Below are 20,548 nucleotides of genomic sequence, written 5' to 3'. Positions count from 1 at the left end.
ATAGGACATCTGTTCGCCGAGATTTCGTTGGGGAGGGCCAAGAACCTAACTGGAGCTTTATAACGTGCAGTTTATTATTTGTTTGCGCGTCCCACGTGCACTGCCAGTGGTTTCGCAGTTGCTTTCGTAAGAAAGGTCTCATCTGTGACAGGCATATCTGTGGTAGGGCTAACAACTTGCGATGCGATTGACGTGGCCATCTCGTCCGCCAGAACGTTACCTTCGATTCCCCTATGGCCAGGTACCCAGCATAATATTATATTCTGGTTAGATGAGTACGCTTTACACAAGACTGAATAGAGTTCATTAAATACGGGATTTTTATGTTTGATGAGTGACATTAAGGCCTTCACGACGCTTAGAGAGTCCGTATAGATCGCTGCTTTTGGAAGTTTTGATTTTCGTATATGCTTCACAGCAGACAGTAATGCGTAGGCCTCGGCCGTAAAGATGCTTGTTTCCAGATGCAGTACACCGGATTCCGAGAAGGATGTGCCGACGGCTGCATAGGATACCCCGGCATTTGACTTCGAAGCGTCTGTGTAGACCTCTGCGCAGGAGTGCTTGTACTGAAGTTCTAGGAAATGCATTCTGATTTCGGCCTCAGGAGCGTGCATTGTAACTTTTATAAATGATATGTCGCATTGTATCACCTGCCACTCCCAAGGAGGTAAGAGCTTGGTTAGGTGCATTAAGCGATGCTCGAGGAGTGGGACATGCGTTTCATCGCTAAGCTCCTTCACACCAAGCGAGAAAGGCTGTATTATAGAGGGGCGATTGCTGAAAAGTGTAGCGCACGTCATATTGGTAACGGTACCAAAACATGGTTGCTCAGGATTAGAGCGCACTTTAAGGCAATATGTAAAGCTGATGTATGATCTCTGCAGGTGGAGTGACCACTCATTCGATTCGGCATATAAGCTTTCAATCGGGATTGTTCTGAAAGCGACCGTGGCCAAGCGGATACCTAGATGGTGAACAGGGTCAAGCATCTTTAGCGCGTTCGGGGCGGCAGAGTTATAAACCACGGCACCATAATCTAATCGTGACCGAATCAGACTCTTATAGAGATTCATTAAACATTTCCTGTCACTACCCCACGTAGTCTGGGATAGAAGTTTCATTAGGTTCATTGTTTTCAGACATTTTTTTTTAAGATGTTTAATGTGTGGGACGAAAGTGAGTCTATTGTCAAGCATAACACCTAGAAATTTGTGCTCTTTGTTTACAGATATCTGTTGTCCACACAGTTCTAAGCGAGGATTCGGAACCAGGCCTCTCTTTCTTGTAGACAGAACACAAGAACTCTTGTGAGGATTGATTTTGAATCCATTTTTCTCTGCCCACTTTGACACCTTGTTCAAACCATGCTATGCCTGTCTCTCGCACACTGCGAGGTTACAGGATTTGAAACCTATTTGAATGTCGTCCACATAGACGGAATACAATATGGCCTGTGGTAAGGAAGCACGAAGTGTTGTCATCCTAACAATAAAGAGTGTGCAACTGAGCACGCCTCCCCTGGGGCATACCAGTTTCTTGTGTAAAAGGACATGACAGCACATTGCCGACCTTTACCCGGAAGGTACGATTGGACAAGTAGCTTTTTATTACGTTTAGCATATTACCATGAATGCCCATTTCTGACTAATCTCTCAAGATTCTGTAGTGCGATGTTGCATCGTACGCCTTCTCCATATCGAGGAATATCGATAAGAAAAACTGTTTGGGTACGAATGTGTCACGGATATTTCCTTCAATACGTACAAGATGGTCGGTTGTGGAGTGCCCTTCTCGGAAGCCGCACTGATAGGGATCAAGCATATTGCTCAGTTCAAGGTAATGCATGAGTCGCCGTTTTAGCATGTTTTGAAATACCTTACAAATGCAACTTGGGAGGCCTATCGGGCGGTAATTCGCCACTGAGAAAGGGTCTTTGCCTTGTTTGAAAACAGGGACACATCGCTTCTTTCCATGTGGTTGGAAGGTACCCTGCATCCCAGATAGTGTTGAAAAGAGTAAGTAGTGTAACTTGCGTATCATTGTGTAAGTTTTTTAGCATTTCATACATGATTCTAACAGACCCCGGTGCAGAGCTCTTTCATGCGCTCAAGGCAGCTCTCAACTCGGCAATACTAAAAGGACGGTTGTATGGTTCATTCTATCGACATTTTCTGATGAATTGCTTACATTCTTCTATTTGTTTGTATTTGAGAAAGGATTGTGAATAATTTGTTAAACTTGACACGCTCTCAAAGTGCTCCCCAAGTGAGTCTGCCTGATCTTGCGGTCTATCGCCATGTGTATTTACCAGAGGGAGTGAATATGTTTGTCGCCCTCTTATTCTATTTACCGTGTTCCAGACTTTGGCCTCATCTGCAAACGAGTTAATACTCGATAAAAACTTCTGCCAACTTTCTCATCTGGCCTGACGGCGGGTTCTCCTGCCTTGGGACTTTGCTTTCTTAATAAGATTCTCTGCAGTGGCGGTAGCGCATAGCAGCCCCCACGCTTTGTTCTGTTTCTTACGAGCGATCCTACATTCGTCGTTCCACCACGGGACATGCCGTATGCATGGCAAGCCATTTCCTTCAGATATGCATTTAGATGCGGCATCTATAGTGAAGGCTGTAAAATACTGCACAGCAGCATCAATTCCTAAAGACATGTCAGCCCATGATATACATGTGAGAGTTCGAAATTTCTCCCAGTCGGCTGTATCAATCTTCCACCTAGGAGCTTGTGGAGGATATTCCTTTGTTTAGATGTTCTTAGTAGTATGCGGAAGTGGTCGCTGCCGTAAGGGTTGTTGGTAACTTCCCATTCAAGTTCAGGCAGTATAGACGGGGAAACTATGCTAAGATCTATTGACGAAAACATTCTGCTTGCAACAGAGTAGTATGTGGGTTCTTCTTATTCAGCACGCACGCACCAGAAGAAAAAAAGGAACCGTTCAACGAGACGACCTCGCGCATCGATACGAGAGTCTCCCCACAAGCTGCTGTGTGCTTTGAAATTGCCAAGAACAACATAAGGTTCTGGCAATTCATCTATAAAGGACTGAACTTCAGGTTTAATTTGTAATGAGGGGGTATGTAAAGCGAGCAAATAGCGATGAGTTTGTTTAGCAGAACAACTCGAACCACTACTGCTTCGAGGGCCGTTCGTAGCTGTAAACGTTGACACGCTATGATTTTTGAAGTACAATGGCAACACCGCCCGATGATGCGATAGCACAATCACGATTTTGTGAAAAGTAACATACTGTCGAAGAAAGTTTGTGTATTTTGGTTTTAAGTGCGTTTCCTGTAAGCACAGCACTTTTGGACTGTGTTGGTGGATGAGTTCGTGTACATCACCAAGGTTTCTCAGAAGACCTCTGACGTTCCATTGAATGATTTGTGTATCCGTATTTAAAGTAAATTGGTGCTGTGTATACGGAAACAGAAGTGATGAATTAGATTACAGAGCTCTTGCAAGGCCCTGTAACCGCGGTGTTGCCTTTTCTGAAGCGTTCGAGGGAGCCTCGCCGCTCCTTAGGCGCTTGGTGCGCCATGGGGATAGGTGCTGTGTCCATTGCCTCTTGTGAGGCGCCGGACATGCGCTCTTGCGAGCTAGAAGTTTTTCGAGAGAGTCTCACCTCGGAAGGCAAGACCCCTGCACCCACCAGCTCGTACGTCGACGGGGCTCCCTGTGGGATTTGGCTGCACCGGCTGTCGCCAGCGCTGAAAGGGGCCGGGGAGGTTTAGGCAGCCTCGGCTGCGCCTACCTTCGTAGCCGCTATCGGTCCTGCGGGATCACTGCGCGTAGCGCAGATTGCCGCAGCTAACTCCTGTGGGGCCGGGAACCTAAGGGTAGCCTGGCTTGTTTGCTGGTTGGATGGAGTAGGCTTACCTACTTCCACCCGGGGGGCAGGAGCCAAAAGTACCTGCTCGCTGTACGTGGGCTGGGCCCTTGGCAATGGCCGCTGCGACGCTGCCCCCCGACGCGCTGCATCAGCATAAGGTGTGCTGTGGTATGGTGAGCACCTCTTACGGGCTTCCTTAAACGAAATGTTTTCCTTGACTTTGAGGGTGATTATTTCTTTTTCTTTCTTCCAGTTCGGACAGGAGCGTGAGTAAGCTGGATCGTCACCACTGCAGTTCACACAGTGAGGTGTGCCACTGCAGTTGTCGGAGGGGTGGCCCTGCACTCCACACTTTGCACAAGTTATTTGACCACGGCAGCTCTGCGAGCCGTGGCCGAACCTTTGGCATTGGAATGAATGAATGTGTGTGGTTTACTGGCGCAAGGGCCAGATATGGCCAAATAGCGTCAAGACAGTGTTAGTTATTTCGCAGTGGAATGATGAGTTCTGTGAAGAAGATGTGACTTGGCTGTAAAGTGGCCTAAAAATAGTCGCTGCAAAGTGTGTAAAATCTACGGGTTATAAAATTATGGCGATGACTAATGAAGAATACTATGAACATTAAAATCCATCGTAGAAGAATGGTGCAAAATAGAAAATATATAAGATGGTAAAATTACTTGGAGCACTGCTGCCTTCCCAGAGCCCTTGAAACACAAGGGCCTGGAGGCATGTGCTATACGAAAGAGCTATCACAGTGGCATCCTCTGAAGAGAGGACCCGCTACGAACATGTGGAGCTAAAAACATGCAAGATAACATCTTTCAGAAAACTTAGGACTGCGTTGGTGTCAAATAAAGGTTCTGGCCCGAGTAGCATTACGGGATGTAGGGGGATGTGCTGCCGGTATGCTAGGGAAAAATGTTTCCTTCTTTCAGATTCGTCTGCCCGACACTCCAGGAGGACGTGGAGGACGGTCAGCCTCTCCCCGCATCTACCGCAGGTTGGAGGGTCATTTTCAGTGAGTAAGAAGTTATGCGTGCCAAATGTGTGTCCTATTCTGAGGCGACAGAATAGGACATCTGGTCGCCGCGATTTTGTTACGGAGGGCCAAGAACCTAACTGTGGCTTTATCACGTGCAGTTTGTTATGTACTTCTGCATCCCACATACCTTGCCAGTGGTTTCGCAGTTTTCTTCTTAAGAAAGGCTTCAGGTCTGTGACAGGGACCGAAGAAGTAGGACTAACTGCATGCAATAAAATTGATGTGGCCATCTGGTCCGCTAGAACGTTTCCCTCGATGCCCCTATGTCGAGGCACCTAGCATATTTAGATATATATGCTTTACACAGTACGGAGTAGAGTTCATTATTTACCGGATTTTTGTGGTTACAGAAAGACATCAAGGCCTTCACAACACTAAGGGAGTCCGTATATATAACTGATTTCTTGAGTTTTGATTTATTTATATGCTTTACGACCGACAGCAGTGCGTGAGCCTCAGCCGTAAAGATACTAGTTTCCGGATGCAGTACATCGGTTTCCGAGAAGGATGGACCGACGGCTGCATAGTACACCCCGTCGTGTGACTTCGATGCATCGGTGTAGAACTCCGTGCAAGAGTATTTGTGCTGGAGTTCCCGGAAATGCATTTGGATTTCAATCTCTGGAGCTTGTTTTGCAATTTGCATGAAAGATATATCGCATTGTAGGAGCTGCCACTCTCAAGGAGGTAGCAGCTTTGCTGGATGCATTAGGCGAAGCCCGAGGAGTGGAACATGCATTTCATGACTAAGCTCCCTCACACGCAGCGAGATAGGCTGTCTTACGGAGGGACGATTATGAAAGAGTGTATCATATGTCATCTCGTTAACGGTATTATAACACGGATGTTGAGGATTAGAGTGGACTTTCAGAAAATCAGTTTGGCTGATGTATGTTCTCTGGATGTGAAGTGACCACTCATTCGATTCTGCATATAAACTTTCAACGGGACTTGTCCTGAAAGCTCCTGTGGCTAAACGGATACCTAGATGGTGAGCAGGGTCTAGCATCTTTAGCGAGCTCGGGGCGGCAGAATGATAAATCACGGCACCATGATATAGTCGTGAACGAATCAGGCTCTTATAGAGAGTAATTAAGCACTTCCTGTCACTACCCCACGAAGTATGGGATAGAAGTTTCATTGGGTTCATTGTTTTCAGACATTTTTCTTTAATATGTTTAATGTGGGGGACGAAAGTGAGTCTGTAGTCTAGTATAACACCTAGAAATTTGTGGTCTTTGTTTACGGGTATTTGTTGTCCACGTAGTCCTAAGCAAGGATCTGGGATCCTTTCTCTCTTTCTTGTAAAAAGAACGCAAGAGCTTTTGTTAGGATTGATCTTAAATTCATTCTTGTCTGCCCACATTGAGACCTTGTTCAGGCCATGCTGTACTTGTCTCTCGCACACTGCAAGGTTACAGGATTTAAAAGCTATTTGTATGTCGTCCACATAGACAGAATAAAAGATGGCCGGCGGTAATGAAGCCCGAATCGTGTTCATCTTCACGTAAAGAGCGTGCAGCTGAGCACGCCTCCTTGGGGTACACCCGTTTCTTGCGTAAAAGGACGTGAAAGTACATTGCCGACTTTTACCCGGATGGTACGATGGGACAGATAGCTTTGTATTAGGTTAAGCATATTACCATGGATGCCCATTCCTAACAAGTCTCTCAAGAGTCCGTAGTGCCACGTTGTGTCGTATGCCTTCTCCATATCGAGGAATATGGATAGGAAAAACTGTTTGTGTACAAATGCGTCACGGATGTTTGCTTCAATACGTACAAGGTGTTCAGTTGTGGAGCGCCCTTCTCGGAAGCCGCACTGATAAGGATCAAGCATTTTGCTCTGTTCAAGGAAATGAATGAGTCGCCGATTTATCATTTTTTCAAACACCTTACAAATGCAACTTGTGAGGGCTATCGGGCGGTAACTTGCCACTGAGGAAGGGCCTTTGCCTTGTTTCAAAACAGGGACCACAATGGCTTCCTTCCATGCGGTTGGAAGGTACCATGCATCCCAGATGGTGTTGAAAAGTGTGAGTAGTGTAACTTGCGTGTCATTGTGTAGGTTTTTGAGCATTTCATACATAATTCTATCAGATCCAGGTGCGGAGTTCTTGCATGCGCTCAAGGCAGCTCTCAATTCGACAATACTAAAAGGACGGTTGTAAGGCTCATTCTCTCGACTTTTTATTGTTAATGGCTTACGTTCTTCTATTTGTTTATATTTCAGGAAGGATTGTTAATAATGATTTGAACTTGATACGCTCTCAAAGTGCTCCCCAAGTGAGTGTGCCTGATCTTGCAGTGTATCGCCCTGTGTATTTACCAGAGGGAGTGAATATGTTTGTCGCCCTCTAATTCTATTTACCCTGTTCCAGGCTTTGGCCTCATCTGTAAACGTGTTAATACTCGATAAATACTTCTGCCAGCTTTCTCTTCTGGCCTGTCGGCGGGTTCTCCTACCTTGGGACTTTACTTTTTCAAAGTTGAGAATATTTTCTGCAGTGGGCGAAGCGCGTAGCAACCCCCACGCTTTGTTCTGATTCCTACGTGCGATTCTGCATTCATCGTTCCACCACGCGACATGCCGTTTGCATGCCGAGCCACTTACTTCACGTATGCATTTAGATGCGGCATCTATTATGAAGGTTGTGAAGTACTCCACAGCAGCATCGGTTTCTAAAGAAGACATGTCATCCCATCATTTACTAGTTAACTTTCGGAATTTCTCCCAGTCTCCTGTGCCGATCTTCAACCTAGGAGCCTGTGGTGGATATTCGTTTTCTTTAAGTGTTCTTAATAGTATGGGGAAGTGGTCGCTTCCGTAAGGATTGTTCGTAACTTCCCATTCGAGTTCAGGCAGTATGGACGGGGAAACTATGCTCAGATCAATTGAAGAAAAGGTATTGTTGTTCTTCTTATTCAGAAGGCACTCACCAGAAGAAAAAAGGAAGTGTTCAATAAGACGACCTCGCGCATCTATACGAGGGTCGCCCCACAGGGTGCTGTGCGCATTGAAATCGCCAAGAACAACATAAGGTTCAAGCAATTGATCTATAAAGGATTGGAATTCATATTTCGTTAACTTGTAGTGTGGGGTACGTAAAGCGAGCAAATGGTGACGAGTTTATTTAGAAGAACAACTCGAACCGCCACTGCTTCAAGGGGCCTTTGTTGCTGTAAACGCTGACAGGAAATACTTTTATGAATAAAAATGGCAACACCGCCTAATGATATGACAGCATCATCGCGATCTTTGCGGAACTTGACATATGGTCGGAAAAAGTTTGTGTGTTGTGGTTCTAAGTGTGTTTCCTGTAGACAGAGCACTTTGGGATTGTGTTTTTGGATAAGCTCTTGCAACTCATCAAGGTTCCTAAGAAGACCTCTAACGTTCCATTGAATAATTTGTGTATCCATATTGAAAGAAAATAAGTGCTGTGTGTATGGAAACGGAGGTGATGCCTTAGGTTACAGAGCTCTTTCGAGGCCCTGTAACGGGGGTTCTGCCCTTTCTGGAGCGTTCGAGGGAGCTTCACCGCTCCTTAGGCATTTGGTGCGCCTTGAGGACAGGTGTAGTGTCCATTGCCTCTTGTGAGGCGCCGGACACGTGCTCTTGTGAGCGAGAAGTTACAAGAGAGAGTGCTGCCTTGGAGGGCAAGACCCCTGCGTCCACCAGCCCGGAGGTTGATGGGGCACCCTGCGGAATTTGGCTGCGCCGGCTGTTGCCAGTGCTGGAAGGGGCCGGGGAGGTTGGGGCAGCCTTGGCTGCGCTCACCTTCGGGGTCGATGGTCCCCTCTGCTGTGTTGACGGAGCAGCGCTAGCTGCAACCGCCGCGGGGGCAGATGTCGTAACTGCCGACTCACTGCCTGTGGGTCGGACAGCCGCCGGAGGCCGTTGTGGCGCTGCCCCCTTATGCGCCACATCGGCAAAGCTGCTCTTAGGCAGGTATGACACCCGCCTACGTGCCTCTTTGAAAGATATGTTTTCTTTGACTTTGATTTTCACAATCTCCTGTGCTCTTTTCCAGGACGGGCAGGACCGCGAGTATGCGGCATGCTCGCCATCACAGTTGACACAATGTGGAGTGTTCTGGCATGTTTCGGAGGAATGTTCATTGTCACTGCACTTGGCACATGTCAGCCGGCCTCGACAGTTCTGTGAACTGTGGCCGAACCTTTGGCACTTAAAGTATCCAAGAAGATTGGGCACGTATGGCCTAACACGAAGTTTGATGTAACCGGCCTCGATGGACTCGGGGAGGACACTTGAACCGAAAGTGAGTATCAGGTGTTTCGTCTTGATCTCTTTACCATCTCGCCTCATCTTAATTCGCTTAACATTTATGACATTCTGTTCACTGAAGCCCTCCAAGAGTTCAGGTTCAGTGAGCTCTAGCATGTCATGGTCCGAGACAACGCCGCGGGTGGTGTTCATGTTACGGTGCGGGGTTACTGTTACTTGGGTCTCTGCAAATGACACAAGTTTTGGTAGTTTCTCGTACTGCTTCTTATCGTGGAGCTCCAAGAGAAGATCACCACTTGTCATTCTCGACGCCTTATATCCAGTTCCAAAAACTTCAGTTAAAGACTTCGAAACAAGAAACGGTGAAATGTTACGCACTAGTTTGTCTGGCTTTTCTGAGTGAATCACATGGTATCTAGAAAAATTCTGGACTTGTCGTCCGAAAAACTGAAAGAGATCTTCGGTGCGCCCTCGTTTCTGAGGGCGATCAGGTAGTTTAGGGAAAGCGTTTTCCATAAGTACAGTTGGGTTTTCGGCCACGATGAGGACCACCCACCATGGAGCCCAACAGGGGGACGTGACAGAAGTTCCTGCAAGGGAAACCCTGCGAACGCCAGCCGTACATCGCTGCTATAACCAAATACAGCATAACCAAGGCTGGTTAGCTACACAAGGTTAACCCTTGCCGCCGGGAAACTAGAAAGTGAGGAGAAGTGATGAGAAGACAGGAAAGATGAAAAAGGCGAGAGAGAAAGACGAAGATTGGAGAGGAGGACAGGAAAAGGTGACTGCCGATTTCCCCCGTGTCGGTGAGTCCGAGTGCTGTCTACGTGAATCAGAGGCCAAAGAGGTGTGTTGCCTCCGCCGGTGGACCTTAAAGGTCAGAACACCCGGCATCGGCTCAACCTCCAGGATCCCCCTTTACCCGGATACGGCTAAGCCGTGCACGGCTACACGCGGGAGCGTCCAACCCTCGTGTGCTCGGGTACGTGGTGTCGCAACGCACCAAATGCCTGCTGACGCAGACGCCCCTGCGGGGCTTTGGCATTGGAAACAACGTCTAGGGTTTGGAATATATGGTCAGACAGTTAGCCTAATGTATCCCGTTTCTATGGTTTCTGGCAGAACGCTAGTTGCAAATGTTAAGACGAGGTGTCTGGTCGGAATTTCTTTGTTGTCCCTTCTAAGGATAATACGTTTTACATCGGTCATATTTTGATCTTTCCACCCTTCCAGGAGTTCAGCTTCTGTCAAATCCTGAAGGTGTGCGTGTGACACGACTCCGTGTGAGCTATTTATTGATCGGTGGGGTGTAACAGAAACTGGTATGTTACCAAATGTCACCAGACTGCCTAGCCTCTCGTACTGCTTTTTCTGGGAGATCTCAAGAAGTTGATCTCCGCTTGCCATTTTCGTCACCTTATGACCTGACCCTAAGGCTTCGCTCAAGGATTTTGAAACTATGAATGGTGAAATGAGCCTGGCCTGTTTTGCAGCGTTCTCACTATGTACAACATGGTATTTCGGGTAGGTAGGTCACTTTTGTGCGGGTCAAACGTGTACTTAGGTCATCGGTGCGTCCCCTCTTCTGAGGGTGATGATCAAGTAGGCGGGGAAATGCGGGTGTTCCCATAGTATGTTAGTTCATTTTCGGCAGCAATGGCGGCCACCCACCATGGAGCCCAACATGGGGACGTTGCAGGAGTTAACGCGTAAGGCTGCAGGCGCCAACCGTGCATTGCCACTATAACCTAATATATTATACCCAAGGAAGGGCACATACACAAGGTTAACCCTAGCCGCTCTAGGAAAATTAGGAAATGACGGTAGAGAAGAGATGATAGGACAGTAAAAGAAAGAAGATAGGAAAGTAAAAGATTGAAGAGGGGGACAGGAAAAGGCGAATGCCGATTTCCCCCAGGTGGGTCAGCCTGGAGGTGCCATTTACGTGAAGCAGAGGCCAAAGAGGTGTGTTGCCTCCACAGGGGGGCCTTAACTGTCCGAACACCCAGCATCGGCTCAACCCCCAGGATCCCCCTTTCCCCGGACACGGCTAAGCCACGCACGGCTACACGCGGGAGGGTCCAACCGTCGTGTGCTCGGGTACGTGGTGTCGCAACCTACCAAACGCCTGCTGACGCAAACGCCCCTGTGGGGCTGATATTTACTAACCATCCTCAATAAGGAGACGCTCTTGTTCTTGAAGAAATAAGTGACCATAGGGCCGTTCACAGGACTATGGAGGTACCACGACCAGAGAAAACAAATGAAATGAAAACAATACTTGACTATGCTCGTGTAGACATCGCCAAACGTAACCGCATGTTCACGGATTTTGTGGACGAATTCCTGCACAATTTCGCAAGCCGATCAGTTAACCACAACTGGTCTTTATATAGAGACAACCGTAAAAAAATGGAAGGTTGCTGTGTGCCAAAATTCACTCTCCTGTTCAAAGCAGACGATTCTGGGTTCACACCTGATGTCAAGAGAACTATTAACACGAAAAAAACGGGCGTTTAGGAAAGCGTCGACATCAAATACCGACATACACTAGGAAAACTCCAAAAAGCTGTCAAAGCTTAGCTCAATCAATGAAGCTAAAAATAATTACTTTAACAGCACATTGCCTAATCTGATGATCACCGACCCTGTAAAATTTTGGCGGGTAATAAACCGGAAAGAAAATCTATCGAGCGTACAAATCAAATAGAAGAAACTGCTGAAAATTTCAATCAGCATTTTGATTCGGTCTTCTCAAACGAGCTGTCGCTACCAGCTACGATGCTTCAAGTGCAAGCACTTTCGCACGCGTTTCCACCGATCTGAATAACAGAAACAGGCGTAGCATGCGCAATGAGAGGCATCCATGCAAAACTTGCCCTGGTATCAGCGCATAACTTTTGAATCTAACATCAGATAATTAATCTTATCTTTTATCCCTAATCTTTCAGAAGTCACTGGACACTGGACTTCTTCCAGATGACTGGAAGATTGCGCATGTAATTCCTTGCTTTAAATCTGGAGACAAACACTTCGCTGACATTTGCCGTCTGATTTCTCTTACATCTATTTGCTGCAAACTACTTGAGCATATCGTATACAGTCAAATAATGTCTCACATTGAATCAAATAAATTAATTTTTGAAAACCAACACGGTTTTCAGAAAAACCGATTCTGCAACACCAAGTTGTTTGAGCTAGTAAGCGATTTTCACAACTCCGTCAATAGATCATTTTTCATCGATGCAACTTTTATTGACTTTTCTGAAGCATTTAATGGCGTCCCTCACCAATGTCTACTAACAAAACTACGTAGCCTACAGCTAGATGACAAAACATTTATCTGGATTAAGGGCTTTCCAACCAACAGACTTCAGAGTGTTAAAATCGATCACAATGTATCTCACCACACGTATGTCAAGTCTGGAGTCCCACAAGGATCAGTTTTGGGACCACTGTTATTTTCAATATACATAAACGATATATCGACTAACATGCAGTTTCCCATACGTCTTTTTGCTGGTGAGTGCATAGTATATAAAGAAATAGCCAACCAGAGCGACAGTTTAACCCTGTAATTCACTTAACAACTATCTGAGTATGATGCAGCAAATGGCAGATGAAAATTAACATATAGAAAACTAAACACACTAAATTTGGCCCCAGTCTCAACTTATTGCCTAACGAGTACCTAATTAACAATTCTGCAGTTGAAACAGTTTCGTCGATTAAACTAGGAGTTCTGGTCACTTGCAACCTAAAATGGAGTGATCATGTAGAACTAATCACTAGCAGAGCTTTTAGAAAGCTTGGCGTTCTAAAACGTCGCTTACGCATTGCTAATTTCAACACCAAACTTCAGGCATTTAATTCGCTAAGTAAGCCATCGTTAAAGTTCGCTTCTAACATATGGCATCCACATCAAGCTTACCTTACGGACATGCTGGAATCAATTTAAAGTAAAGCCGCTAGATTCATCTCGTCCTCATATACTCGTTATCACAGGGTTTCATCCATAAAAAGAACTCTTTGCATGTTACCTCTCGTAATACGCAGGAAATATTCACTTTTTTAGCAGTGTTTTTTGCCATGACAGTGCCTTTTCACGCAAATCCATTCATCCAGCAGCCCACCGCTCCGCCCGTACTGACCACGAACTCAAGGTATACCCACCCTTCGCAAGGACAAAAAAATATTTACGCTCACCTTTAGTTTTATCAATAAATGAGTGGAGCGGCCGTCCGCAATTCATTGTCAACATTAAGGAATTATCTTCTTTCCAATCGGATTTACTAATTTACCTTAATGAGGAAAGCTGCCGTGCCAGCTGATCATCCCTAAACTACCATGTTATCCTGCTTGAGCGCCCTACTTCCTTTTATCACTGTCATGTATCTGTTGCATTATTCTATATGGTGTTGTAGTTCTATCTTGTTTTATTGCATTATATAATCATTGCGTCATGCTACTACTAGATGCGCTTTATCTCCTTCATGCTGAAAACAGTTCTGTACTTTATTTTTGTTTTGATCTTCATGCCTATAGCCCCCCTTTGGAGTTTCTTGTTGTTGTTATTCCCCTCAATGCAATGCCCAATTCTGGGCCCTTAGGGTAAAAAAAATGAAATGAAAAAAGAAAAACATTGTGTTTGCGAGTACCCAAATATAACACTGCTCCTCCTTTTTTTATACTCTAGTCATTAATGATATATGTTGCTAATTCAGACTAGCCAACCACTTTATCAACAAGGAAAGGTGTTAGTGATATATGGCAAACTTATTTAGATAGAATTTCTGGAACTTGTTTTCTGATTTTCAGTTATTTGCGTGTAAGCTTCATTAAAGAGTTTTAGCTTGCACTGAAACGTATTACTGCCCTTTGCGAAATACGTCGTTACCGGGGATGTATACGTGAGCGACCGGGTTTCCGGTTGCCGAGAGTTCAACCGGAGACAACGCAGAACTGTTACTGCAGTAATCAACTACATTCTATTAGGTTATCTGTATAAAGTGTCGGTAAGGACGTAATGCTTCACAGGCAGCCTTTCTTTTTTTTTCTTTTTCTTAGACATAAGCACTCACATAACACGAAAACGTCTCTACCGCGTTGTTGTTGGGCAAGCGTCACAAGGTATCACTCCCAATGCCGCTGCTGGTAGCGACATCTTTCATTATTGCTACTGAATGCAGCAATACCGAAACGTAGAGCACTTTGGGGCCACCATAAATGTGAGGTGGTGTATGTAATCTGGAAAGGAGTATTCATACCAGCGCTAACGTTCGCTAATGCCATTCTGTGCTTCAAATGACATATCTTATCTGGGCTGGAATTTAACCAAAGATCGGTAGGCCGGTTGGCTTAGGGAGCCCACACTAAAACAACAAATGAAGAAGTGCAGGGTGACATGGATTGGGCCTCTTTTGAAGTCAGAGAAGCGCAGAGAAAAATTAGTTTTGATTAATTACTCAGGAACATGGATAAAAATAAATGGGCGACTAAAGTGCCCAAGTATTTGTACTTGAAAAGCGTGGATGCAGAATGAAGGAAGAGGTCAAGAAAGATGTCAGCCAAGTACAGGTTAATTTAAACTGTAAATAGACAACAAGGAGTCATGAAAAAGAAAGTGAGAGAAACAGAGACAGAGAATTGGGTACAGAGAATAGAAACAAGGAAGACCAAGGGGATTTACAACAATTGGAAGATATAAATCAGAAGAAAAAATGTGTACGATAACACAAAGGGCAGTTCCTTGTTATTTGACGCTTGAGCCGCTTGCCTAACAAAAACATACCCGAGCAGATATTCGCAACAAGATGAGACATGTGTATGCTGCAGCAAAAATCCGGAAACCACTCAGCGCATCCTAATGGAATGCGAATGGATTTACCGAGTGAGACCCGGAGGTGACTTACACTTTCCAGAAGCGCTCGGATTTAAAGTGGACAGAAGCATCAACCGATCAGCAGTCGAGATAAGCAAGAGATGTTTACACTATTGGTGGAGAAAAAGCAGAGAAGAGATTGATACGACTGGATACTTTACAGACATAGGTAGTGGTACATGGTATATAGAAAAGTGTTGAAGTAGAGAAAAAAAAACATTAAGGAGATGTATACAAATATGCTAAAATGAAAAAAAAAAACATGTATAGCAGACCTGATTAACTTGAGCAGACTAGGTGCCTATTTGTCACTGCCCCATTTAAAAAGCGGTGCTAATAAATCACCATCATCTGCCGTCAATGTCATCGGTAACCTGAAGGTTTCGTGAAGGTTAATGCGTTTACGTGCAAGCTAGAACTCTATTAATGTGAGAACCTAGCGTGAACAGTCCCATCGATAAGCTTGGATGTCAAGTTGGCAGCATCGTCCGTACCTTGTGGCTGCGCTGACAACTCCTGTGAGGAAGAGTCCCGAGAAGCCTGGGAAGTCACCCAGGTTTTCCTTCACGTAGAAAGGTAGCATCTGATGAAAAGAGGAAACAGTGGCATCGAAACATATTCTACAAACGGCACTCTATCGTCTCTCAGGCGGGTTACAACAATAAAATTTATATTTATGGCGGCACCAGATGTGTCTGTTGACTACTTTTAAAATGTCACGAAATACGCAGTAGCAGTAATTTAGGAGATGAAAGGCCTTATTTGTAGTCTTTGCGATAAGAAAAAGCATTCTAGCTAGAGCAGTGACCTGCTGTTGATGCTTAAAAATACAGTTAAAGCAGATACATTAGCTATTTACGAAGTAAGAAAGTCTTGTTAACTAAAAATAGGCTGTCAAGGCAGCTGACGTTATAGACTTGTTGCTAAAAAAGGTTTAGGCTCTGCTGCGTTGCGATAATAACCTAATGTATTCACACCCTGAATTCGCGAAAATTGGGCTGGTACCTACTTTTTCATAGGAACATGTAAATTGGGCTGAAAAACGCTCATTATAAATATTAAACTCTTCTTATTACGATTCCTGAGTGCCATTGACAAAATGAAGCATCTGCTGATAATATTAAATTGGAGGAATTCCTCTTTTGCAATTCTGGGCCCACCGTAATAACAACAAAGATAAGTATCTACGAAGAATGCGCAATGAGAGACGCTCACTGTGCTATAAACACTGAAAAATATGGGAAGTAAGAAAATCGGTAATACGCCACATAAGGGGGTAGCATTTGTATACAGGCAAAATCATACACAACATAGATACACTAGATTAAGGAGGACAATATTTTTTTAGAGAGAACACAAAGTCAATGGAAGGTTCAACTAGCAATTTGTGTACCATTGAACTCGGTCATAATTAGCGCAGGAAAAAAAGGAAAAGGAACAATTATATATGAGTCACTCTTGGAGGCAAACAAACAAATATAGTGTTCCCGTGGTTTGACCACAAGTTACCTGATCAAGCTTGGTGATGGCGCCAGATAAAAGTGGGTCGCAGTCTCGGTACCAGTAGACTAGGGCTACAGCCATGCCGGCCATGATGAAATTGTACAAGGCGTTTAACGTGACACCGATGTAGGTGATGCTGTATTATCGACCCAGAAAAGAAAGAAAGAAAGAAAGAAAGAAAGAAAGAAAGAAAGAAAGCAGTCAGAACATATTTCTTGCATACAATATTGCTTGGAATGCAAAAAGAAACACCAATGGTAAATTTTACTATCCAAATATGATTACAGTGAACACTTCGGAGCATGCATGCACGACGTACTATAAGATATCCTAGTTTATGCGCTGAGCTTCCGTTTATAAATGAATAATTGTCGACAGTCAGATCGACGTGTCTGCACAGCGCAAAAGACGAGGACAGAAGAAAGGACACAACACAGGTGCTCTGTGTTCTGTCCTTTCTTCTATACTGGTCTTTTGCGCTCTGCAGTCACGTCGAGACTGAATAACCAATTCACCAGACCTTTCACTTTACCTACGGTAAGATATCTTAACGCGGCAACGGAACGTTGCAATGTTACCACTCAGCAGAATTCGACCTGCAAAGAACCGTAATAGAAGCTCCCAGCATGGCTTCTGAACACACTCACCGTGCGAAATTGTAGAAGTGATGGGATATATGCATGGCTCAAACGGTACCTCGATGAGTCAGTACAACGCCAGGACCGGTATAATGTAACGATTCCGTTTGTTCGATTATATCCCTAACCATTCGCAGTTCACGACCGACCGACATTGGTGAAAACGTAGGCTGAGCGCCATTGGCGAAGCGCGAGAAGGCATAGCACTAGACAGAATGGACTTTCAAGGATATTGCAAATGAAAATTAGAAATAAACACTCGTAACTCCGTGGCTTCCAGGGGTCACATAAAAATGTAATTTTAATGTGTCTCTTATTCTATTGTTTAGCAAAACAAGTTTCTTCTCTCACAACAGACGACTTCAATATTATTTTTTTCCCTTGCCCATCGTTGTGAGCAGCACAACCCCCTTTGTGTCAGGGTGCATCTCGACAGCATGAAAACAATGCAAATAAATAGTTACCAGTGTTAAGCTGGGATTATGCGCGCTCAGTATTCTTCTGGCTACCTCGCGGCTTCAGCCTACCTGGTGATTTTGATGAAGATCTTTCAAATATCATATGGGAGCATGGGCATGCAAGTTTTCGTTTCTTCGCTCAACATTTTGCGTTCATCCTGGTTGAAGGGCGTCATAGCTTTACCGCATGGTACAATGCTGCACTGCTTCTTCCGGACTTCAGAACCGCACTATTTAAAGCAAATCCACAATTTGCATTTTGGAGGCATCAGTGAGCTACTCCTTTGTTTTGGCGCTTAAAAGACATCTTTTTACGCTTACTAGCCATCCTAATACCAACTCGCAGTTTGCTGTAATTGAACCACACCCTTGTCAAGCAGCTAGAATGCTCGTTTCTAATGACATTCCCAATTTGGCTAGTTATTTTTTCCTTTGGGCACATACACAGAGCCGTTTGCAGAAGCACTGAACAAGGCATCTGAGTATCGTGTGATTCTTGCACATGGCACTCACAATTTCAGCTTTACAGCTGACCTAAAGCAGCGCTTTCTCATTATGAGCTTGAGCTTTTAATAGTTTCACGGAATGTAGAAATATAGAGATAGATTGAGAAGAAAAAAATAAGGAGCTGAACAATATTTGCGCCCGGTTGCCTATCCTACACGTGAAAATAGGGCAAGGGAAAAGGAAATATACGGAAAAATAAGGAGAGCCAGAGTTCACTAATGTTCACCGTCTCGCGAAGCCTACACCAGAATGGACGAACACGATCGTTTGAACGCGCCACCGTTCGTGTGACCGTACGCGCGAACGACCAGGCATCGGTGTCCAGCATGGGGCGAACATATTCCCTCTCTATCCGGTCGCGATGAGTCGGACTTCCACGATTTGTCACGCGCCCATCGGCATGTTTTGTGGATAGCAACTCGGCTAGCATGCATTCGTCTATGAAAGGTGCAATAAATGCCCTTGTGATTGCTTGCACTGCTGAGTTGTCGTTCCTTTGTCCCAAAAGCACGAGTGAGAAGCCCACAAGTCACAAGCGTTCGTATACTTCAATTGTGTTCTAGACGCGCAGCAGTGCTTTATTACCCTTTAGCAGACTAACGTTCTTCTGCGAAATTTCCCAGGATCTTTACTTCCGGGAATGGTCTGTCATAGAAGCGGCTAGTGACAGTGCGCAGAGCTTTTCGTTGACCATCACACCCGCAAGAATGGCATGCGGCGCTGTTTAAATTCCAATGAGGAATGAGTAAACGTCCATAAACGCGACGCCCAACAACATGCGACGCACTAAATTTGTTTCATGGCGGTAGAGCTGCCTTCGCAAGCGCTTTCTTTTATCGACACCAATTTGCGGCAGCCACGTGGGTTGCAACGAATGTGTGCTGGCACAGTGCCTATTTTTATCAATAGCCTCAGAGTGCACATGCTTATAGATTAAATACATACAACAGACAGTGAGGCAAGGAAAAACAGAGGGGTTATTAACCGTGTTGTTTAATTGAAAAATAGAAACAATAAAGAAAGAAAAAATCAAACTGGAGCAATACGCAACTTGATTTCACGGATTCTTGATTAACAGACGAATGTCTGACGGGGGCATTTCACGTCCCTAAACATTGTGTGAAGAAAATTTACCAGTTTTCTCACCAGAGGTCATCTACGACTACCGAACTCTCGTTTATTTTGAGCAGCGAGGTTCATACTTGAAAGCGCTTTCACTAGTCGATGGCTAATCTACTCTTACACGAGGACGGCTCTGGAAGCGCTAAACTATACACCGGAGTGCTACGATTGTTTATTACCTTATAAAATGTCGAAAACACTACAGATATCTATGGATTGCCATCCAGTCTGTTTTCAGTGTATTCCGGGCCATGTCGGTATTGAAGGAAATGAGGCGATAGATACGTTGGACACCTTGGCCCATATTGAATATTCAATATCAAATACCAAGAACTTACCAAAGCATTGATCGTGTCTTTGATACTCTCAAACATTGACTGCACCCGGAGGTGGCCTACACGCGTTACTTCCTACACAGATTCGGGAAGCGATCAGCCGCTGCTGTGACATTTTGGATGAGTCTGGAACAACCGATAATCGAGTGCTCGCAATACCAATGACAGTGAGAGGCCTCGCGAAGGCACTTGATACGGCTGGATAGGCTTCCGGATAGGCTGGATAGGTTTTTTGTCGCTGGCCGTGCCCGGACAAAGGCATGCTGTCACAGCACTTCGCGACATCCTGATAGTGACCTCATGCATTCTTTTTGAAAGACGATGGATCGTGATTGTGTTGATACACTGCTGAAAAATAGCTGCAGCTTGGTGTGATAAATCGATGTGCCATGAGAGCAATTACAGCAGTCCTTCGCTTAACACCTATACCAACGCTACAAGAGCATGCCTTACTTAACATTTCCGAGGTTATTGATCCACGACAGCAAGCAAAAAAGCTTAACTGACACCACATTCCGATGGTCGCGGTGCTTCATTCCAATTCATATGGAGATTTCGTCATAAGTATGACCTTGGACGATTTTACACGACGATTACCACAATTAAGACAACACAGCTCCGTCGATGGGTTCAGCTGATTGCAACTACTCAGACGACCGTACCAGAGGGACGCAATCTGGTCTACACGAACACGGCGATTGACACAAAAGGAGGGCAAATAAATTCCACAAGTCCAATACATCCTGATATCTAAGCTATGCGCAGCAATGCATCATGCGATTGAAGCCCTCATCAGCTTGCTTAACGTCAACGACGGCCACATCTATACTGACGATGTCAGCGCCGTTTGGCAGCTCAAACAAACAGCAGACGTGCTGCACATTTGTGAGCAGATTCATAGACTTTACTCTTCAAGTGTGAACATCACTGTCCACTGAATTCAGGCACATGGTCATGAACA

General features: G+C 45.0%; 1 protein-coding gene across 2 annotated transcripts in view; it reads right to left on the bottom strand.

Annotated features, from left to right (window-relative positions):
* LOC139051981 (sodium-coupled monocarboxylate transporter 2-like) overlaps positions 1-20,548 on the bottom strand; it is a 154,723-nt gene that overhangs the window by 21,438 nt on the left and 112,737 nt on the right. For both annotated transcript variants that reach the window (XM_070529046.1, XM_070529045.1), the window contains exons 7-8: positions 16,534-16,663; positions 15,519-15,607 (exon numbers count right to left, since the gene is read on the bottom strand). In XM_070529046.1, the coding sequence (XP_070385147.1) occupies positions 15,519-15,607; positions 16,534-16,663 (219 nt within the window). The remainder of the gene's footprint in view (positions 1-15,518; positions 15,608-16,533; positions 16,664-20,548) is intronic.

Source organism: Dermacentor albipictus, unplaced genomic scaffold, assembly GCF_038994185.2.
Source record: "Dermacentor albipictus isolate Rhodes 1998 colony unplaced genomic scaffold, USDA_Dalb.pri_finalv2 scaffold_17, whole genome shotgun sequence".
Classification (NCBI taxonomy): domain Eukaryota; kingdom Metazoa; phylum Arthropoda; class Arachnida; order Ixodida; family Ixodidae; genus Dermacentor; species Dermacentor albipictus.
This window is presented reverse-complemented; position numbering and strand designations above follow the sequence as displayed.